General features: G+C 41.9%; 1 protein-coding gene across 1 annotated transcript; it reads left to right on the top strand.

Moving 5' to 3' along the window:
* The first annotated feature begins 493 nt into the window (after nucleotides 1–493).
* Nucleotides 494–22,919, top strand: LOC133785440 (uncharacterized). Its single transcript, XM_062224672.1, has 3 exons — nucleotides 494–838; nucleotides 880–1,241; nucleotides 22,730–22,919. Exons 1-3 carry the CDS (start codon nucleotides 494–496, stop codon nucleotides 22,917–22,919), a joined length of 897 nt encoding a protein of 298 aa, XP_062080656.1.
* The last annotated feature ends 1,118 nt before the right edge of the window (nucleotides 22,920–24,037 follow it).

Here is a 24,037-nt window from a genome sequence, read left to right as displayed (position 1 = left end):
CCAAAATTGTATTTTATAAGTGCCTACTATTGAAGCTCAAATTTCACATCTTCACTATGCGAATTTTACTAAGTGTTTATACACTGCTTGTATTTTAACACTTATCATTTGCATTTAACCAATCATAATAGAAAGCGCTTGACTTTGTGAGTTTAAGGCTTGTTCAATCCGAACTCCCATTTCCTCTTAGAAAATGCCCCAAGCATCAATGGTGACTAGGAAATAGAGAATTAGGACAACGATAAGAATCATGTATAAGCCTTGTTTTGTGTTTTTCATTGAAGAACGAAAAGCTCAAAGTGGTGGTTCTCCAAAGGTTTTGAAGGTTCATTAAAGTTGAAGAAGATTGTTCTACAACTAGGGTTTGTATCATCTTTGTCAATATTTATTTGGTCTTTGTCAACCATTATTTTGTGTATATTCTAGTTTTTGCAGTGGTGTAATCTCACTCTCCCCCAACAATCTAATTCTCTATTATCTGAGATAGAACATCATGGAAGAATCTAGCTATTTTTCGACTTTGAAGTTCATGACTCAAGACTTTGTAAGATTGGATAGGTTTGATGAGACTAACTTTGTTTGTTGGCAAGACAATATTAGATTCTTGTTAACCACTCTAAAGGTCTTCTATGTCTTGGATAAAGACCTAAAACCATTGGAAGCGACCAAGGAAGATAATACACAAGAAGTCATCAAAGAAAGGAAGAAGCGCGAAAAAGATGAATTGATTTGTAGGGGTTACATTCTCAATGCGTTATTAGATCATTTGTATAATCTCTACACCAACACCAAGACCGCCAAAGAGATTTGGGAAAGAAGTACAAATTGGAAGAAGAAGGTTCAAAGAAATTCCTTATTACTTAATATATGAAATTTAAGTTTTATGATATGAAACCCCTTCTCCTTCAAATACAAGAGTTGAAAATTATTGTGAATCAATTGTCTACACTCAACATTGTTTTGCGGGGACAATTCCTAGAGGGTGCCATTATCGCCAAGTTGCCTCCATCTTGGAGAGGCTACAGGAAGAAGATCCTCCATAAGAACAAGGAGATTCCATTGGAGGAAATCCTCAAGAACTTGAGTATTGAGGAGGAATCCTGTTCTAAAGATAAGAACGAGAAGGGGTCTAATGGAGAGACTTCAAAGGACAATGTGGTGGGTAATCCTCCTAAAGGCCAAGGAATTGGGAAAAACAAGGGCAATGGTCAAAGAACCTTAGGGCCCAAGAAGAATGAGGGGCAATTCAAAAGTTCCAAGGGACCTAGATTTGTGTGTGGCAAGAATGACCACTTTGCTAGAGATTGTAGGTTCAAGAGGAACCATAACAATGAAGCGAGAGTCAACTCAACCGAAGAAGAGCTAGTAGGCGAAGTCAATGCCATTCATGGAAATGTAAATGAGTAGTGGTATGATACTTGTGCCACCATTCGTGTTACCTATGATAGATCTCTTTTCAAGACCTTTGAATCTTCAAAGGAAGAGCCTGAGATACAAATAGGGAAATGAGAAAATGTCCAAGGTTGAAGGCAAGGGGACTATTGATTTGTTCTTCACATCCAGAAAGAATGTTATACCCACTAATGTTTTGTATGTACCAAAAATGATTAGAAACCTTGTGAGTGGTAATTTTCTTGGCAAACTGGGAATCAAGGTTGTGATAGATTCAGACAAGCTTACTTTGTCAAAGGGGAATGTATTTGAGGGAAAGGGTTATGCATGTGATGGCATATTTAAACTTTGTACTTCTATTGACACTGTGAACAATAAAGCTTCATCTTCTTCTTGTTATATGCTTGACTCAAATTTCATTAATTTGTGGCATGTTAGACTTGCACATATAAGATTTAGCACAATTGAAAGAGAAATTAAATGTGGATTGATTGATTGTAATAATGTTGAGCATGTTAAATGTGAATTATGTGTTAAATCTAAGATGGTAAAGAAACATTTTCCAAGTGTTGAAAGAAACACTCAGTTATTAGATTTGATACATAGTGACTTATGTGAACTAAATGGAATGTTGACTAGAGGAGGAAGTAGATATTTTATTACTTTCATATATGATTGCTCTAGGTTCACATATGTATATTTGCTTAAGAATAAATATGAAGCATTTAATGTGTTTAAAGCATATAAAGTGGAAGTTGAAAATCAATTGGAAAGGAAAATTAAAGTGCTTAGAAGTGATAGGGGTGGTGAGTATTTTTTAAATGATTTCAACTTGTTTTGTGAAGAGCATGGACTAATACATGAATGTACAACCCCTTATACTCCACAACAAAATGGAATAGCGAAAAGGAAAAATAGAACATTTCTTGAGATGATTAATGCTATGCTATTACTTTCAAAATCGAATTTTAGTTTGTGGGGTGAAGCCTTGCTATCCTCTTGTCATATTTTGAATCGTATTCCCATGAAGAAAAACAATATTTCTCTCCATATGAGTTATGGAAATGAAAGAAATCAAACATTGGCTATCTTAAAGTATGGGGGTGTCTTGCTTATTGCAAGAACACCGATCCCAAAAGGACCAAGTTGGGTCCAAGGGCTATAAGATGTGCATTTATAGGTTATGCCCAAAATATCAAAGCTTAGAGATTATTAGACTTGGAGTCTAATGTGATAATTTAATCAAGAGAGGTTAAGTTCTTTGAGAACATGTCATGCAATGTCAACACGTTAATAGAACCAACTCAAACTAGAGAGGATCAAGATGAGACTCCTAAGATGGTTGGTGTTCAACCTAAATTGCCTAGAAGGAGCCAAAGGCTCAAAGATTTGGGATCAAGTGAGAAGTGTTCTCAAATAGAGACACTATACCTTGTTGAAGGTAATAATGAGGAAGTCACTTGGCAATATCCAATAGTACTTCAAATAGAGAATGATCTCAAAATTTTCAAAGAAGCAATGTTCTAAAGGAACTACACTTTTTGGAATGAGGCAATTAATGATGAAATAGATTCAATTATGTCAAACCACACTTGGGAATTGGTTGAGCTTCCAAAGGAGTCTAAACCAATTGAGTGCAAATGGGGATTTAGAAGGAAATACCATACCGATGACACCATACAAAATTTCAAGGCTAGATTAGTAGCTAAATGATTCAAACAAAATGAGGGAATATATTACTTTTACACTTATGCACTGGTAGCAATAACTACTTCTAAAAGATCGTTATTTGCCTTATCATCTATATATAACCTGTATGATCACCAAATGGATGTCAAAACAACATTCCTAAATGATGATATCAAGGAGGAGGTCTATATGGAACAACCAGAGGTTTTGTTTTTCAAGGTAATGAACATAAAGTGTGTAGAATTGTCAAAGAATTACATGGTTTGAAACAAGCACCAAAACTATGGCATTAGAAGTTTGATAAAGTCATTGTTTCAAATGGATTTAGACACAATAACATAGACAAGTGATTATACTCTAAGACTTGTGATGACTATGTCATATTAGTGTGTCTATATGTAGATGATATGTTGATTTTGAGTAAGGACATGAGAGGAATAATAGAAACGAACAAGTTTCTATTTTCTAACTTTAAAATGAAAAATCTTGGAGCGGTAGATACCATTCTTGGTATCAAAGTTAGAAGGAATAGTGAGAGTTTTGTATTAAGTCAAACCCACTATGTCGAGAAAATTCTTGACCAATTTAGTCATCTCTAAATCAAAGAGGCAAATACACAATTCGATTCAAACATGAAGTTTGAAAAGAATGAAGGAAGAGCGGTGGCTCAGTTGGAATATGAAAGTGCAATAGGAAGCCTAATGTACGCCGCTCATTGCACAAGAGCGGATATTGCATATGCACTGTAACGCCCTGGATAGCCAAGACCGCTACACTGTGTATTTATAAAAGTGCAAGACTTGCTAATCAAGTCAATAATTTGAAAACGTGTCACTAAACAAGTATATGCTAAGGTTAAACAGGTTTTGGTCTCAAAAGTTTCGTTTAATATAATTAAGCCGTTACATACATGGGATCCCAAAAGAAATGGTGTTAAAAAGTTGGATTACAGACTCCCAAAATAACACAAACATCTGCTAGCCATACTAAGGCAAAATGGACAATTTCTGGGTCACGCGTCCCTGCCTAAACCTCAACCGTGGCGGCTGAGCAGCCGGCCATGTACATTCCACGTGCAGAGCTCTCCCAATCAAGGATGGTCAAGCTTGCCCTTGCCTTTACCTGCACCACGTAGCACCCGTGAGCCAAGGTCCAGCAAGAAAACATGTAATGCAACACAATCGATAATATCAGACAGTAAAATTCACTAAGCATGAACTCTCATCGAATAACTCACACCAACAACACTAAGCATATATTTAGAGTCAAAGATGCAATCAAACACTTATAACATTCATATCACCTAGTCACAAGCAAAGTATAGGGCCTCATTAATACTCAAGTTAGGGTTTCCAGTTACAAAACTAACTTCTGGGAAAACAAATCCCACCAAGCACGATGGTGGAATGGTTCCCAAGCTTACTAGGCTTGATCTAAATCCTTAAAAACCCTAAAATATCAAGTGGACAACCAAGGGCAGCGACCCTTGAAGCTTAGCCGCGGCCATAGCCTCAAAACATAACCAAGGACCTCCCAGGCAAAGACACGCGCCACAGCCCTTGCATGGGCACCGTGACGCTCACCCTTCGCCGAGCCTCCCTGGCTCATCTTCATCCTAGGGCCGCAGCGCTCTAGAACAGAGCCGCGGCCCTTCCCTTTGAACCCAGAATTCCCACCATTTCTAGGCTTGAAACCTTAGCCAAAACCACTCTTAATCTCCCTACTTCAACACCCAACAATCCCAAAACTTTTAGCATGACTTAAACAACATAATTCCACAGAAAACCCAACCCAACACACACTATAATTCTCTTTTTAATTTCTGAAACCCAAGAACATAAACACCCAAAAATAACCAGTCAAGAACTCAAATTCAAACCTCTAATTCATTGAGTAAAGCTTACCTTATTAGCAGAACCTTTCCTCTATCCAAAGTCCAGCTGATTCCCAAGTTTTCTAGCTCAATTCCACCCTAATCAAAATTGGACAGCACCTCAATAACCAGTTGGTAGACAAAGTTAAACTTCAGGAAAACAAATGGATTAACCCTTACCTTAGTCTTGATTTAGTCCGGGATTGTTTACTGAGCTAAGCCTCTAAATTCGCCCTGAATTCCCAGCAGTCTACAGCTCCAATTTCTCAAGATTTTTCCTCTATTTTTCCTCTTGAATGTTTCTTGAGTGTTCCTTGAGAGAGAAGTCTAACTGAGGAAGGAAATAAGTCGGTTTATATTTTTTCTCTAAAGACTTCCTAACTTTTGTCTTACCCGCTAAGTGAATCCCAAGGCTCGGGGTGTCGGAAACGTCCCCAAGGGCAAAACGGTAAAATCCCCCAATATTCCCGCTTAGACTTCCTAACCTCAAATATATCTCCATATATTTATTTTCATAACCCAATAGTCTAAATAGCTACCCGATACCTAAAATACCCTTGACTTATCCAAAGTCAATTATTAAATCCCGTTGTGACTTCCTTTTCCGCTATCTAGCTCTAGGATCGCCTCGAGTCGTGCTTTGCAATTCTACCCACATAATAATGTGGTTCTCAAAATGACCATATTCACATATATCACATTAATGTCAATATAATCATACAAGCATTCCAATCATACAATTATACATTTCAATCACATTGGGAGATAATCTCTCTGCCACTGGTTGGATGTTTACTCTTGGAGAAGGTGTGATCTCATGGGGCTACAAGAAGCAAACTTGTATATCACACTCAACCATGGAAGTGGAGTTTATAGCTCTAGCGGCAACCGGCAAAGAGGCCGAGTGGCTTAGGGATCTCATGTTGGATATCCATTTTATCGTGGATAAGGTATCAACATTTTCAATACATTGTGATACCCAATCCACACTTGCTAAAGCATATAATAGTTCGTATAATGGAAAGTCTAGACATATTAGGCTAAGACTTGAATATGCGAGACAATTGATTCAAGATGGAATCATATTGATCTCATATGTTAAGATAATTAAGAACTTAGCGGATCCATTTACAAAACCTCTTGTGAGAAGGTTAGTAAGCTCCACTTCAAAAGGGATGAGAATGAAACTCCTAGAAGAATAAATTCAACAACAATGGAAACCCAACTCCAAACTTGTGAACAACAAGGGAAATATTTCAATGGGTAAGAACAAGTTATTGATAAGTGAATGGTTTCAACACTAAAACTTTGGTGAGTTCCATCCAAGATGATTAGTATTAGTAGCTATTGAGTAAGGGTTAAGCCAATGGCTTTTACTAAAGTTTAGTTGAGTACAACAAGCATCTCTAAAGGTAGCAAAGATGTTGAAAGAACTTCACCTATGTGAACTTAGAGGTGGTGTCGCCATGGATTTGGAGTTTCTCCCTGGAAAGTTCGTGAAGGGATGAGCACATGGCCATATGAGTGTTCAATGAGAAAGTGGGAAAAAATGATCTAGTTGAGGTGTGCGAGGTATCACCGATTTTATCATAAGGATTACTTGGTTCAAGATTTTAAGCTACCAATGATTTCGATAAGACTTTGTGGTATTTTCACTAAGGTAAAATTCAAGTCGAAAGGCACTTTACTTTAGCCACCAAAATTGTTTGAGCTAGAGGTTGATGCTTGTATTTAACCATTTTGGGGAATGTTAGGATTAATTAAATACAAAGGATAAGCGTTGTTATACAAACTAGGTATAAAACACTTAGTGAATTTCACATAGTGTAGATGTGAAATTTGAGTTTCAATTGTAGGCACTTAAAAATTGTGTTTTCAAAGGAGGTGGCGATGCGTCACCTCCTTGGAGGCGTTGCATCGCTCGAATGCAAAAGGGCTGCATCGCCTACATGCAGGAAACACGTCGCCTGACGTGTCCGTCCGTACACATGTTTTAAGTTCCAAATGACGAGTTCTTTAACTCTAATCCTATTGGTTAGACCTAATGATGATGCCTAAACTATAAAAGGATCCAAATAGAGTTTTGGAAGACTTGATCACTCTCTCTAACCTCTCTCTCTAGCTTTCACAAATCTCTAGTTTTCTCCAAGAAACTCATAAGGAAAGTGCTTGACTTTGTGAGTTTAAGGCTTGTTCAATCCCAATACCATTTCCTCTTAGAAAAGGCCTTAAGCATCAATGGTGGCTAGGAAATATGATATTAAGATAGTGATAAGAATCGTATATAAGCCTTGTTTTTGTGTTTTGCATTGAAGAAGGAAAAGCTGAAAGATGGTTCTCCAAGGGTTTTGAAGGTTCATCAAAGTTGAAGATTATTCTACAACTAGGGTTTGCATCATGCAATGCCCTGGATAACCAAGACTGTAATGCCCTACTACCTTAGATCCATTACTAAGTGAGTTTAAAATGTACATTTAACTTGCTAATCAAGAATTTAGGTCAAAAGTGTAACTAAACTGTAATAAAAACACGTAATTTGAAAATGTAGTCATTCATTGAAAATTATAAAGTGCTTAACATTCAGGATCCCAAAATACTGTTTATAAATGTTTACAACTCAAAATATGATTAAAGTCGACTACACGACAAAATAAGGTTTAGTACAAAATATCTCCCAAAAATACCCCTAGCCGTGGCAGCCAGGCAGGCTAAACATATACGCGCCGCTTCACGCTCTCCGTACTCATGGTTGGTTGACTTTTCCCTTGCCCTTACCTGCACCATAGAGCACCCGTGAGCCGAAGCCCAGCAAGAAAACACACATAAACAGATAACATATGCATATTTTTCACTTATCACATAATCAAACCGCCAACAGGTTAAACACACGGCCATGCCGTCCCAAGCGCTTTACCAGGCCCTAGGTTCATGGTCTACACCGTGAGGATATCCCAGGTATCCTTTAGGGTCTCACCCTGGCCACTCGCACTTCGCGTGCTAAACGTTGCTCCCGGCTCCTTACAATTCTTGGCCTTCACTGTTCCCGACTCTTGCCGTTCATTCACATATTTGCACACATAGCATAATTAAACAAATACTTAAACACATATTAACATAATCAATGGGGCTATGCCATGCACACAATCACATAGGGCCGTGCCCTGCAACACAACTATGGGGCCTCGCCCTGCTCTATGGGTACAATAGTTTTCTTACCTGTGTCACGAGTTTCTTGAGCACCAAAATCCCGAGCACAGTCCTCTAACCCGAGCCTCACTGAAAACCTAGTCACAACACATACATAGCCCTCTCATTACTAACCAATTCATAATCATCCCCCAGAACCAATCCCGTGCTCTTGGGACCGTCCGTTTCCCCACACAAGGTAGCGAAAGTGTCTGTAACACCCTGGATAACCAAGACCATTACACTGTGTGTTTGAAGTAGTGCGAGACTTGCTAATTAAGTCATTTAAATAAAAATGTGAACCTAACAACATAAACAAGTTAGGTTTAAAAGGTTTTGGTCATAAACGAATAATTTTCATTAAAATAAATGGTTGATACATGGGATCCCAAATCAGGGTTCAAATGACCTAATTACAGGATTTCCAAATGTTATAAATAATCAAGCTACTCTAACGGCAAAATACACATTTTAGGTTTCTGTCCCTGTACAATCCCTCGACCGTGGCGGCCAAGCAGCTGACAATGTACACCTCGCCCCCAGAGCTCTCCAACCCATGGTTAATTCGTCTTACCCTTGCCTTTACCTGCACCACGTAGCACCCGTGAGCCGAGGCCTAGCAAGAAAACATAATATCATAGCTTGATCAATATCAATAACTAATTATTCTACAAAGCATAACCAAGTATTCAGCCATTCATAACATTCACCTGTTCAATGATAACAATCGACAAATTAACAACTTGTCATCCAGATAATCAACATATCATATTCATGGTGGTAAGTTCTTCTTCTCGGTGGTTCAGTTCATTCCTTTTCATCTCTTTCTTTTAGAATACTCACCTTTCTATTAATAGTTTTTAAGAGTGTTCCAAAATCTCGTCCTTGTTCTCACATCCCGGTATTTGGTAAGGAAAATAGGATAGTTATTATATGCTTAAATGATTATGTTATAATATGTTTTTATATGTTATGATATATGTATGTGTTGGGGCTTATAGTTGCTTAAATAACAAACCCCAACACTTTTATGTTCTTGGGGCTTATAGTTGCTTAGCTAGCAAACATCATTGTATTTTGAGGCTTATAGTTGCTTAGTTAGCAAACCCCAATAGTTACCATGTACATGGGTTAGAATTATGATATATGTTCATAGTATATGTTATAGTTGATGTTTATGTTGCATGCTTGTAGTAGATTTTCCTTGCTGGGCATTAGGCTCATTCCTTTGTTTTATATGTGTGCAGGAAAATAGTTATGGCGGCGGTAAGATTCTTGGCGGCTTGGGATTGTGTATTGAGGGAGAATGGATTCGGTGGACTGCGCGAACGATTCAAGGATGCAATTTTTTAAGTCTTTTAATTATGATTTCTATGTATTTCTGCACTTGATTTTGTAACCAATTTATTTAAGATTTAAGTCATGTTTTACTTTATTTTCAAACAATGGGATCCCATATCATATTCTGAATTTTATGTTAACCTTTGTTTTATAGTGTTGACCCTCGATTTAGCCAACTGACACAGAGTCAAAATATGAATGATATAGACGAATATGTATAGATAATAACGTAATGACAAAAGTAAAGAAAACACAGTAATTTATAGTGGTTCGGCCCCAGAATCTGGTAATGACCTACGTCCACTTAGAATGATATTGATATGGGAACAAAAGTGTGATCAGAGAACTTGGGTTCAATGAGTTTCAACACTCCTCATAAACAATACAAGTTTTCACAGATAATTTCTATATCTCTATGATTTCCGGGCTCCAAAAAGTCCCTTCCCATGAGCCATCTCCTGCTTTTTATAGGCTCATGGAGGGTTGCCCAATATTGTTACAGATATTATCCCCTGAATCATGGGATATTCAGAAGATTGCATGAAATAAATTCGGGATACATAAGATCTTTCCATAAATGTTGCTTTGCCAGCGGAACCACCGACCAGTCTGGTCGTGGTAAAAACAGGTCTGTCCTGCTTCTGGTGTGTCTCCTGGTCGATACTCTAGCAGACGCTCCAGGTGTCAGCCACGTGTCAAGAGATTATTTGCCACGTCACAAATGCTAATTTATTGGATAACATTTGCCCCCCAAAGTTTATTTACCACGAACAGTAAATAAACTTTGAACGAACGACCCTTCGGTAACCCCTCCTGACGTGTCAGAGCCCTTCGTGCGTTCTTGAAAAAAGCAAACCACTCCTGTCTAATCAAGGATTTTCAGGCCCCTGGTTGCGCCCGACCCCAACACCAGACATGGTGTCGAGGTCTGACACTCTGGCCAAGATGTCTGCCGCTACCAAATATGTCAAGACCTTGACACAAGAAAAGAATTTGAGGTCGTCTGGCCTTCTGGCTCCTCGCCATGACAATAGAGGGTCCGAAACGGACGAACCCACTGCCGGGGGGGTTCCCGAGCAGCAACTTCCTGTGCCCTCTCCAAGGAGGAGGCCAACAGGAGTTACGATCAGGGAACCCACGGGCAGCCCTTCTGCAGAAAGGCCTTCTGCTCCCCAAGGCAAGGGGAAAGAGAAGGCCAAAGAACCAGTTGTTGACTTGGAAGAGTCTTCTGATGACAATGGTAACGTTATTTCGCTTTTAAATGGTCTGCCAATCCCCTGTCACATGTTTGACGGGGATGGCAACTTTACATATGCTCCAAATCTAGAGCCAAACTTCTTCATGCCAGAAAATGAGTATATGATTAATAGAGTCAATAGTATAGCAACCAGTAGTTGTAGCTCGGGTATTCACTTTATTATCTTCTTTCTGTTGTATTACTTATTTTCACCTTTTTCTTCCCTTACTAACCTCTTGTGTTTATTTTCATGCAGATATGTCGACTCCCAATATCTTTGACATGTACCAGGCCGAAGAGGAAGAGGAAGTCCCTCAACTTCAACGGAGGTCAAAGAAACGAACTGGTGAAACCAGTCGAGGCCCTTCAGCCAAGAAGAGTCGACCAGAAGACCTTCCTCAGGGCACTCCAACCGGGCAAAGTCCTGCGCCAACTGGGCGAACTCCTACCCCTCCTCCAGCTCCTTCTGAACAGCAAAACACCCCTGCTCGGTCCAATCCTCCACCTGCGCCTGCTAGGGAGCATCTTTCTCGCGAAGAGGCTCATGAGGCCAGGCTCGTGAGCCATACCATTCGATCCGCTAAGGATCGAATTGAACGGATTGGCAGAGGTGAGCGTGTTGGGGCCGCCATGATCCAAGCTGTAGAGCTACCAGTCGATCAGATCCTGAACAGGACTCTGAACGAGATCTCCAGCGTAAGTATTTCTTTGTTTCTCGAGTCTTTGTTTTTTTTCAGTTCTCGTGATAAGTCTTGACTTCTTTTTCTTTCATTTACAGGCCTTACTTTCTGCCATTACTGCTCGTACCCGAGCCCAGGCCTACTTTGAGCAGATTGAGGCTAAAGTTCTCGAGAAACATCAGGTGAAGGCGGCTGAGGAGCTTTCGGCTGCTGAAGCCAAACATGCTAAGGAGTTGGGGACGGTGGTCCGAGAGCGGGATGCAGCGGTGACCAAACTGTCCGCGGCTGAAGCTGCTAAAGATGCAGCGGTTAAGCTGAGGGAAGAGTACCGGTCGTACAATAAAACTCATCTCCGCGAGATCAAGCATCTGGAGGGGGTAGTCAAGTCTAAGGACGAGACTATTGCCACTCTCGAGGGCAAGGTGCAGCAGTTGGAGCTTGACAACTCCAAGAATCTGGAAAAGTACAAGAGGGCGACACTCCGATGTTTCTATAACTTTTGGAAACACAATCAGGGTGCTGAATTTAGCTACCTTTCAGAGGAGGTCAGAGTTGCGGAGTTGGCTCGGTGCGCTGCTCAACTAGCTGAAGAGGAGGCGAGAGCTGCGACTCCTGCAACTCCAAGCGTCGTTGGTTTGGACGAAGAAACCATCGAGGAAGAGACTGACCAGGTTGTTGCCCAGGATCCTCCTGCCCCCCATGCCTCTTAATTTATTTAGCTGTTCTTCTTTCTTTTTAAACACGCGACCCACGGGTCGCAATGTAAAGACAATAATTTCTTTTTAAACTTTGCTGCACGGGCAGTAAATCTTTTTGTTTGAACAATTACATCCAAGCAGCAATGCTTGCGGTGTAAAAGCTTAACTCTTGGTGTTATAATATTTTTACTTATTATAACGTTTGTCCGTATGACCGAACTTAGCATAGTACTTTGGCATCATATATTTTGAAAAAATACTCTAAGTACTTGAAGCATGCTTTCACTCATTTTGTTCATGTGTTTACATACCTTGAGAGTATGCTTTGCTATCGATGTGCCTTATATGCCCCCCAAGTGATCGAGGAGCTCTTAGGTCCTTGGTCACTTGCCTTGACCATGGCCTGTCCGAACATTCCTGTTCGCGCGGAAAAATGATACTTGTAATACAGCAAAACAACACACGTAATGAACAAATACTTGTAAATGTAAATTCACAAAGGTTTGCAAGAACGACTGGCTGAGCACAGTCCCTTATAATTTCGTATTAAAAATGGACTAATCATGTCTTTACGAATGATTCTGAAACAGAATCTTACATATACGAGCAGTTAGCCATACACCGTGGCTAACCCTCTTTGCAAAACTTGTAAAAATTAATGGGAAAATTTGAACAAGCCAGTCCTTTAAGAAGGGCTGTTTATTGATAATACTTGCGCAGGTGTTCTCCATTCCAGTAATGTGGAACGAGATCTCCGTTTAAGCGTGCAAGTTTGTAGGTGCCTGGGTGAAGGACTTCTTCAATCTGGTAAGGTCCTTCCCAGTTAGGTCCGAGCACGCCAGCAGTGGGGTCGCGGGTCTTCAAGAAGACTCGTCGTAACACCAAGTCTCCGACGTTGAATCTTCTTTCTTTAACTTTGGAGTTAAAGTACCGGGCGACTTTTTGTTGATAAGCAGCAACTCGGAGTTGAGACTTTTCTCGTATCTCATCAATTGAGTCTAAGGACTCCAGTATTAGCTGGCTGTTTTTCTCTTGATCATACGTTAAATGCCGATGTGAGGGGGGATCTACCTCGACGGGTATCATGGCCTCATACCCATAAGCTAAGGAAAATGGGGTACGCCCTGTGGCTGTTCGATGAGATGTTCTATACGACCAGAGGACTTCCGATAGTTGTTCTGGCCATGCTCCTTTCGCTTCTTCAAGTCTTTTCTTCAGGGTGTCCTTGAGGGTTTTGTTTACAGCTTCGACTTGCCCATTCGCTTGGGGGTGTGCGACTGAAGAAAAGCTCTTGATTACCCCATGCCTTTCGCAGAAATCGGTGAACAGGTCGCTGTCAAATTGGGTTCCATTGTCTGAAACTATCTTTCTGGGCAAACCATACCGGCACACAATGTTCTTGATGACAAAGTCGAGAACTTTCTTGGTCGTTATGGTTGCGAGTGGTTCAGCTTCGACCCATTTTGTAAAGTAATCGACTGCCACAACTGCGTACTTTACTCCTCCTTTTCCTGTCGGTAGTGATCCAATTAAATCTATTCCCCATATTGCGAAAGGCCACGGGCTTTGCATCTGCTTTAGCTCGTTTGGAGCTGCTCGTGGGATTTTGGAGAACCTCTGACATTTATCACACCTTCGTACGTACTCCATTGAATCCTCGTTCATCGTTGGCCAAAAATAGCCCTGTCGAAGAATTTTTTTCGCCAAACTCTGCCCCCCAGCGTGATCTCCGCAGAAGCCTTCATGCACCTCTTTCATGAGTTCCTTAGCTTTTTCTGATGTAATGCACCTGAGCAGTGGAATTGAATATCCTCTTCGGTACATAACACCGTCGAGCAGTATGTACCTAGCAGCTTGTCTTTGCAGAGTTCTGGCTTTGTTTCTATCTACTGGCAATGTCCCATTTGTCAGATACTCCAGGTAAGGTGCCATCCATGTATCTTCTACTCGAATTTCCATGCTGGCTTCGGCCGCATCAATGCTTGGTTCACTTAATCTCTCTACTGGGACTATGTTCAAGGTGTCAGCATCTTTGGCACTTGCAAGTTTGGCCAAGGCGTCTGCATTCGAATTTTGGTCTCGCGGAATTTGCTGGAGGGTGTATTTTGTAAACTGTGCTAGCAAATCTTTTGTTTTATTAAGGTAGGCCATCATTTTTAACCCTCGCGCTTGATATTCTCCCAGGACTTGATTCACGACCAGCTGAGAGTCGCTGAAAATATCGAGCGCTTTTATGTTCATCTCCCTGGCCATTTTCAGTCCAGCGAGGAGTGCTTCGTATTCCGCCTCATTGTTTGACGCTGCGAAATCAAACCTGATTGCGCAGTGAAATCGATGCCCATCGGGCGTTATCAATATCACTCCCGCTCCAGCGTGAGATTCATTAGATGATCCATCTGTGAATAGTTTCCACGAAGGAGTCTTGTCTTGAGGCATGGGCGCCTCAGGTTTTTCGCACAACTCATTGCTGGGGAGCTCGGTGAACTCCGCAATAAAATCGGCTAAGGCTTGCCCTTTTATTGCTGCTCGCGGTGAATAAGTCACGTTGAACTGTCCCAATTCGACCGCCCATTTTAACAGTCGTCCAGCCGCCTCAGGTTTTTAGAGGACCTGCCGAAGGGGCTGGTCGGTCAAAACCGTGATAGGATGGGCTTGGAAGTACGGTCGCAACTTTCGGGAGGCTAGAATTAGGCAATATGCTAATCTTTCGATCGGTGGGTATTTTAATTCTGCACCGATCAGCCTTTTACTGACGTAGTAAACAGCTTTCTGCACGCCTTCTTCATCCCGTATCAGTACCGCACTAGCAGCAACTTCGGTAATCGCCAGATAAATATACAAAGTCTCTCCTTCCATTGGTTTTGATAGGATAGGAGGTTGCGACATATGAGCCTTTATTGTCTGGAATGCTTGCTCGCAGTCTTCCGTCCATTCAAACTTTTTATTTCCCCTAAGTAGATTGAAGAATGGAACGCACTTGTCAGTTGATTTTGAGATGAATCTACTAAGGGCAGCTATCCTTCCGGTCAGGCTTTGGACATCCTTGATCTTTTCTGGCGACTTCATATCGATCAAGGCTTTTATCTTGTCGGGGTTGGCCTTGATTCCCCTTGAATTCACTATAAATCCCAAAAACTTTCCTGATCCGACTCCAAAGGAACATTTGAGGGGATTCAACTTCATATGGTACTTGTTTAACACATCAAAGCACCTTTGCAAATCCTTCACATGTCCTTCAGCCTTCTTGGACTTTACCAGCATGTCATCCACATATACTTCCATGCTTACTCCGATCAGCTCCTTGAACATGTGGTTGACCAATCGTTGGTAAGTTGCACCTGCGCTTTTCAGTCCAAAGGGCATTACTTTGTAACAATATAAGCCCGTATCGGTCCGAAAGCTGGTATGATCCTCATCAGGGGGATGCATGCTAATCTGATTGTAGCCTGAATACACATCCATGAACGAAAGGGTCTCATGCCCAGCAGTTGCATCGACTAGCTGGTCGATCCTCGGGAGTGGGAAGCAGTCTTTTGGGCAGGCCTTATTGAGGTCTGTAAAATCCACACAGGTCTGCCATTTGCCGTTAGGCTTGGGGTCCAACACCGGATTGGAGACCCATGATGGATAAAACGCCACCCTGATGAACCCATTTTCTTTAAGTCTTTCGACTTCTTCTTTCAAGGCTCTTGATCTGTCTTTATCGAGCAGCCTTCTTTTTTGTTGCACCGGTGGAAAGACTATGTTTATGTTCAGGACATGGCTGATCACCGCAGGATCTATTCCGACCATGTCTTTATGTGACCAGGCGAAAACTCCCTGGTTCTCTTGCAAGAATTCCACCAGCGCCTGTTTCGCGGTAGGTTCTAAATTCTTCCCAATCCTTACGATTCGGGTCGGGTCTTTTTCATCGAGATGGACCTCCTCCAGGTCCTCGACGGGTCCAACATTTTCTTCAAAATCCCCAAAGCGAGGATCCAAATCTATATCCTCACTTTGGGCAACACCCTATTTGGTGACTTTTCCACCTGATTGGGTTTGTCTGTCTTCCGTCATCTGTAATCGTTCTGGAGTAGCGCTCCTCGATGCTCCACTTTTTGCCTTTGTGATCGAGGCGTTATAGCACTCCCTGGCCTCCCTTTGGTTTCCCAAAACGCATCCTACCCCTGCGTCCGTTGGGAATTTCATGGCTAGATGCCACATGGAGATGATGGCCCTTAGTTCAACCAGTATGGGTCTTCCAATAACGGCGTTATACGCTGAAGGACAATCGACCACTACAAAAGTGGCGAGTAATGTCCTTGAGGCAGGCGCTGTACCCGTTGTTACTGGGAGTTTGATCATTCCGGCTGGTGCGAGTCCTTCTCCAGAGAAGCCGTATATGGTTTGATTGCAGGGCTCCAAGTCCTTCACGGACAGCTTCATGCGTTCCAGCGTTGATTTATACAGGATATTCACTGAACTCCCTGTATCGACCAGTACTCTTTTTACCATCATATTGGCCATTTGGATATCCATGACCAGCGGATCGGAATGTGGGAACCGGACGTGTTGGGCATCGCCCTCAGAGAAGGTTATCTCGCATTCCTCTGAGCGGGCCTTTTTCGGCGCTCGGTCCTCCACAGTCATCATCTCGATGTCCTGGTCGTGGCGCAGAGTTCGAGCATATCGTTCTCTAGCCTTTCCGCTATTTCCAGCGAGGTGTGGGCCTCCACAGATGGTTAAAAGTGTTCCGGCTACGGGGGCAGGCTGTAATGGTGGCGAGCGTTGGCGTGTGGACGTCTGCTCGTTACCACCTGGAACTTCTCGTTGGGAAGTTCCCGAGGCCCGTACGTACCTTCTCAAGTGTCCTTGTCTAATGAGGAACTCGATTTCATCTTTTAGCTGGTTGCATTCATTAGTGTCATGTCCATAGTTGTTATGGTAACGACAGAATTTGGTAGTGTCTCTTTTTGAAATGTCTTTTCGAATGGGCCCAAGCTTCTTGTAGGGCACACTAGAGCTTGTGGCCTGGTAAACCTCTCCTCGAGACTCAACGAGGGCAGTGTAGTTAGTGAACCTAGGTTCATAACGATTACCCTTGGCTCGTTTATTGTCGGAGATGGAAGGCTCATTGTGTTGTCGTTTCCCACCATTCTTGCCATTACCGTTGCCGTTTCCGTTGCCCTTGCCGTTGCCATTTGGTTTGGTGCCATTGGCGGCTTTGGCGGGTTCGGCAGCCTTCTTGCCCTTGTTCGAGGATTTTCCATCATCGGAAATGGCTTCTTCGAGTTTGATATACCGATCAGCTCGGTCTAAGAATTCCTGGGTGGTTCTAACCCCATCCTTACGAAGACTTTTCCATAGGGGCGAACGGCGCCTCACTCCCGCGGTTATAGCCATCATTTTTCCTTCGTCCCCGACTGTCTTTGCTCCGGCTGCCGCTCGCATAAAGCGCTGGATGTAATCTTTTAGTGATTCTCCATCTTGCTGGCGGATCTCAACCAGTTGGTTTGCTTCGGTCGGGTGGACACGACCTGCGTAGAACTGTCCGTAGAACTCCCTTATGAACATTTCCCAGGAAACTATGCTTGCAGGTGGGAACTTAAAGAACCATTCCTGCGCGGCTTCAGAAAGTGTTGCAGGAAAGATCCTACACCGAGCGTCTTCGGACACCTTCTGAATGTCCATCTGGATTTCAAACTTATTCACATGCGAGACGGGATCTTCGTATCCATCAAAGTTCGAGAGCGTGGGGATCTTGAACTTGCTGGGAGTCTCTGCGTTGGCTATTCTTTAATAAATGGAGTGCCTTTTCTTCTATCGTGGTCAATATAAGAGGTCCTTCCTCCGACCAACTGTTGCACAGCCTGATTTAGTGCGTCTATCTGGGCTTGCAACGCAGTAGGAATAGCTACGGTCTCTGCTGCTGGGGGGATGTTCTCACCATGCTTCTCTCGACGATCATTGAGTATGTCTCTTAGATCTTCCTCTCTTCTCCGTTGCTCGCTACCTCCGAGCCGGTTGAAGACATTATTTTGCCTGGGTTGCCCCCCAGCATCTTGTCTATTTGGTTGATCATCTTGAGGTATTTGGCTCCTGCTCTTACCTTTATTTCCATTCCTCCCATCAGCATTGTTCTTGCCTGAGTCAGCCTCGTTGTAGCCGTGGCCATCTTTGAACTTTGACTGGCTATGGTAAGACTGGTTGTTCCCTCTATTCCCGTCTCTGGCAGAAACACCCCGAGCGTTAGAGGGTGGCCTGCGCTGGTCGCGATGTCCCCGTGCATTATCATGCTGTTGGGATCCACGGACCGCAGAGCCTAACTCCAAGTCTCTCCTGTTACCAGGAGGGTAGTGACCTCTGTTCGCTTGGTGTGGCCCATCATTCTTGCGGCGTCTAGGACTACGAGGCTGTCGCTCGGCCCTATTCTGCCTTTGCTGCGGGGGATTACCTCGAGCAGCGTGGGATGGTGGATCTGCCTCGGGGTCCAGTGGGACGTCGTCATGGGGCATCTGGGGCTGTTCAGGCCTTTGCGGACTTGAAGGATGGACCGGTGGGCTAGGATTGGGGCCTCCCTGGGGTGGCCCAGTTTCAGGTTGATTAGGCTGCGAGGCAGGCGCGGCCTGATTTCTGGCCAACAGCAAGGCCGCTTCAAGGGCTGCCATGGCCTCAGTCTGGCGGCGATCCACCTCCGCTTGTCTCTCGCTTAACTCCGCCCTCTGACGATCAAGTTCCTGCTGCTGCCTTGCCATAGCTTCTGCGGCAGTCTCTTGATTGGCTCTCAGACTAGCCAGCTCTTCCTGCAACGTGCCGAAGGTGCTCCTCAAAGTCGCATCGTCCATTTCCTCCTCTTCAAAATCTAGTTGCGGCTCATCTTCCGCCATGCTTGCAGGGGGAGGAGGAGGTGGCGGATTCGACGGTGCAGCGGCGGCGGTCTGAGCAGCTTTCTTCCCTGCTTTCGCCATTAGTTTTATCAACAATGATGAGTCGTCCTCTCAATGAAAGCACCAGAATGTTGACCCTCGATTTAGCCAACTGACACGGAGTCAAAATATGAATGATATAGACGAATATGTATAGATAATAACGTAATGACAAAAGTAAAGAAAACACAGTAATTTATAGTGGTTCGGCCCCAGAATCTGGTAATGACCTACGTCCACTTAGAATGATATTGATATGGGAACAAAAGTGTGATCAGAGAACTTGGGTTCAATGAGTTTCAACACTCCTCATAAACAATACAACTTTTCACAGATAATTTCTATATCTCTATGATTTCCGGGCTCCAAAAAGTCCCTTCCCATGAGCCATCTCCTGCTTTTTATAGGCTCATGGAGGGTTGCCCAATATTGTTACAGATATTATCCCCTGAATCATGGGATATTCAGAAGATTGCATGAAATAAATTTGGGATACATAAGATCTTTCCATAAATGTTGCTTTGCCAGCGGAACCACCGACCAGTCTGGTTGTGGTAAAAACAGGTCTGTCCTGCTTCTGGTGTGTCTCCTGGTCGATACTCTAGCAGACGCTCCAGGTGTCAGCCACGTGTCAAGAGATTATTTGCCACGTCACAAATGCTAATTTATTGGATAACATATAGTTTTTAATAAAGTTATGACTATTTCATATGTATGTGTTCTTAAGATTTATGTTTATATATAGTAGTTATTAATTGTCCAAAGTCTAGAATTAGTTGGGTCATTACAAACAGGTACTAGTATTTTCGAACCCTTGCGTCGCATAAAAATAGGTCACCTGAAAGTGAGAAATTTAAAAGCAACTTGATTTAGAAAACGTTAAATTAAAACCAAAGTAGATTGGAAAACAATTATATTTGATATTGATTATTAGTCCCCAGCAACGGCGCCAAAAGCTTGATTTGTAAATTCTGTACACAAGTATACGTAGTCGTGTCAAGTAATAAAGTCTGTAACAACAAAGATCGTCCCACAGAGACTATTAACCAATTACCAATAATTGTTTTTCACTTTCTATTTGGTGATTAAAATTAAGATGAATAATTCTAAACTATGAGCACAATTTAAACAACTGTAAACAAAATAATAAATTAACGAATTAAAAATCAATAATAAAAAGCCTAGGAATTAATTTCATAAACTTTTCATTCTATTAATTTTACTATTCAGTTCTAAATCTCTTCTTACTATTCTAATAGCAGGTTAACATAATCGATTCCTATTCTTTTTCAAGATATAAGATCTCAACCTATATGCTGGTTTTCTACATTTTTGTGATAAACTTAAAAATATAGAAGACATTAAGCATGGAAACCTAATTACTACACAAGTCATACAGGTACTTTCGTCCAATATGCAATCTATGTCTATATAATTATAACATATTCAATTCTCATATTTCGAATTTTGAATCAAAACCATTAAATCAAGTACTTACTAGCATTAAACAAACATCATATAGATTAGAATAGAGAAGGAGTATCAATAAAACATCATAATAAAATTAAATTGAAATTCAAGTGACTACATTAATCCCTAGATAAAAGATTTAGTTCATAGATAACATAATGACAATAAAATTCAAATAATTATTCATAGAAAATAACCTAAAGAATTCAGATGAAGAAGAAATTTAGAAAGTCATAAACCAAAAAAAGAAATCTAATTACAACAGTCTTTTCTAGATCTAGGGTTTATAAAACTAAAACTACCTCCTAAATTCACAGAATAATGTCCCTTAAATAGTTTTCCAATGCTCCCAAATGAAAAGACCGTTTTGTCCTTCTAAAAGTGGCTAAAAATCTCAGATCCGCGTTGATAGCATTGTAGCACTAGGTTTTGGGCGCTGTAGCGCCATTAACAGTGCCAAATTGCCTCAAAAATTGTTTTACTCGCGCTGTAGCGCCAGTAATGTAACGCTAATCTTCAGACCCTTCAAGCGCTGTAGCACTTGTTTTGTAGCGCTGGAGCACTATTAACAGAGACAACATATTTAAAGTTGCCTCTCCTGTGCTGTAGCGCCACTATGATAGCGCTGTAGCGCTATCCACAGAAACAGTTTTCAGACCTATTGGTCCCGAAAGACTCGATTTTCTCCAAAATAACTCCATTTTCTTCCACTTTCACTTCATTCCACTATTTTCACCATCTTAGCATTAAAAACCCTGAAACATGAACAAACGAGCATAATTCTGCAATAAAATAGCCCTAAACTAATGAAAACCTTCCTAAAAGCTAGACCATAAATGAGCCTAAAACTTGTTTATCATGTATCTGGGGGAGGCGGGCCGCAACTTGCTCCTTAGGGTCGTGCTGCGCCCTACAATCAGCAGCCCTCCTAGGGCCATCTGGGGCACGTGGGCCGCGGCGCGCCCCCGTGAACCCAGAATTCCTTGGGTTTTCCAGCATTTTCCCCTAACTTTCAGCCCCAAAAATCCAACCTTAACATGCACCCTAACCGAAACCAAGTTCAGATACGAGTCTAGGATCCTTAATCACATATTTTAGGCATTAAGTACCTAAAATTCTATTGATCCTATCATCTCAATCAAAAACAATTCTTTACTAGAAACTTAAATAGATTAAGCCTAACAAGTCTAAATTCTAGCAGAACAGAACAGAATCCTTACCTCAATTTTGAAAGCCTCAATCCTCAGCAAATTCTTGATTGCCCTAGCTTTAATTCCTCAGTTCCCTTTAGCTCAAATCCCAGCTTGTTTTCTTAAGTTTCCCCTTCAAAGTTCAAAGTTTTCCCTTAGGTTTTAGAGAGAAAAGGGGAGAACGTGTATGATGAGAGAGAGAGAGAGAGAGAGAGAGAGAGAGAGAGAGAATTCTGAGTGTTTGAGAGGGTTCTGGGTTTGCCTAAGAATTTCCACTAAGCTTATCCGTTAACTCCAAAATGACTAAATTGCCCCTGAACTTACTCAACCCTCTAATTACTTCGAAGGGGTAAAATGGTCATTTTCCCAATTACTGCTAATTCCTCAAGTTATCCTACCAATTCCCATTTAATCTCAACATGTTCAAATAATTACCAAATACCTACTCGTTACTCAATAAACCTCAAATGTACCTAGGCTCGCCCCAAGCCGGGTATTAATCCTCGTTGTGACTATTCCGCCAATCCGCTCACTAGGATCACCTCGAGCCATATATTGCAAACATATCCACATAATAATGTGGTCTCAATCATTTACTCACATATATAACATTTATGCCTGCAACGGGCCAATATTACAAATATGCCCCAATTATCAAGAATGGGCCCACATGCATATTTAATACTCATTAACATGCATATAATCATACTCACACTATCATATATATCATGCATGCCACATAGTCACACATTTAATCAATTAATCACACATATATCCAATTATGCCTTCTCGGCATGCTAATCAAGGAACTAAACCCTATTAGCATTTTTGGGACGTTACATTATATGTCTAGACTTCCAAATATATATCTTGTTGTAATATCTAATCAAAGTGTCTTGATTATCACAATTTCTCAGAACCACTTAGAGTGGGGTGGAAAAATTAACGAGGTTCTCAACCTATTGTAGGAGAGAATTAGGCTCTCAAACTACTGACTATTTGCAATACTGGCGCCTACTTTTCTTCGTTCAATTTTTGTATACTATTTGTTTCTAACCCAATTTGCAGGAAAATCCTATCAAATTGGTATCAGAGACAACGATCCATCATTGGCTCGAAGAAGCATGATTCCCAACTAGAATCCTTCGATGAACGAATTGAATCGATTCAGGCAGATTTTCGACGAGAGCTTATGGAGGTGCGATTTGAATTCCAGCAATTTCCCAAGGATTTGGATGCTCTCAAATATGACGGGTAGCGATTACCGACTGTGGAAAAGAAGGTCGATATGTTGGTCTACCAGTTAGCTCAGTTGTTGCAGGCAATGTGAAGAATGGCGACGACTACCACGAAGGCTAGTGCTGATCGCCAACGCCGTGTAGTGGAAGGAGACGTGTCTTCTGCTCCATTTCAGGCCTCTCCACATTCCACAACGAGTCAACAACCGCCACAAAAACAACCAGATTCCTTCCTCTTAACCCATGGTTATGGTCGGGAATACCAACCACCTCGAATGGATCTACCATTATTTTTTGGCGATAATCCTGATGGGTGGATTTTTTGGGCTTAGCGTTACTTTCTGTTGAATCACCTTTCCAAGTCTCATATTCTCAAGGAGACTATCATCAGTTTGGAGGGTGACATATTAACATGGTTTCAAGGGGAAAACCATAGGCTACCAATAACTTCTTCGGCTACACTGAAGAATTTGTTGTTTTCTTGGTTCCGAGCTATGCCAGGGGGGTCATTATCGAATGAGCTATTATCAGTTCAACATGAGACCACCATAAGGAATACCCTGTTCAATGGGAGGCACTAGCATTAAGGGTCCCTAATGTGCTCGAAAATCTCTTGGAAGGAAGCTTTGTGAAAGGCCTGAAGGAGGAGATAAAATGAGCAATTCATATTTTGCAGCCCGTGGGCCTTGATCAGATTATGGAAACAGCCCAAAGGATGGAGGAGGACCATCACTTGCTTAATATGGGTCAGGCAGGTCGGGCCTCTAACCCAAAACCAAATCTCATCCCTATTATTCTAGTAACACCTTCGTTCATCCCGTGGCTTAAAACTTCATCTTCGCCGGCATCATCAACCTCCATGACGAGTTCTACAGCACTGAACAGAGGAGTTCCCACATGACGACCTACCGATGCTGAGTACTAGGATCATAACGCTCATGGAGTATGTTTTAAATGTGAGAAGAAATGGCACCGATGACATGAATTTGAGCAAAAATCTTTACAAGTGATGTTGATTATGGATGATGATGAGGGTACTCAACTTTTGGAATCTCCACTAGCCACGCCTGACTCATCCATCGATACCCTGAGTGAGGAAACACTGGCTACTTTGTCTTTGAATTTGTTGGTAGGAATT

The sequence above is a fragment of the Humulus lupulus genome, chromosome 6 (assembly GCF_963169125.1).
Source record: "Humulus lupulus chromosome 6, drHumLupu1.1, whole genome shotgun sequence".
Lineage (NCBI taxonomy): Eukaryota > Viridiplantae > Streptophyta > Magnoliopsida > Rosales > Cannabaceae > Humulus > Humulus lupulus.
This window is presented reverse-complemented; position numbering and strand designations above follow the sequence as displayed.

Bases quoted from the DNA above. Each gene is read 5' to 3' on its own strand.
- LOC133785440 (XM_062224672.1), top strand. From the start codon at position 494: ATGGAAGAATCTAGCTATTTTTCGACTTTGAAGTTCATGACTCAAGAC. The intron at 839-879 runs GTTCAAAGAAAT...ATGAAATTTAAG, and splicing joins GTACAAATTGGAAGAAGAAG to TTTTATGATATGAAACCCCT. The intron at 1,242-22,729 runs GCAATTCAAAAG...CCCAATTTGCAG, and splicing joins GGGCCCAAGAAGAATGAGGG to GAAAATCCTATCAAATTGGT.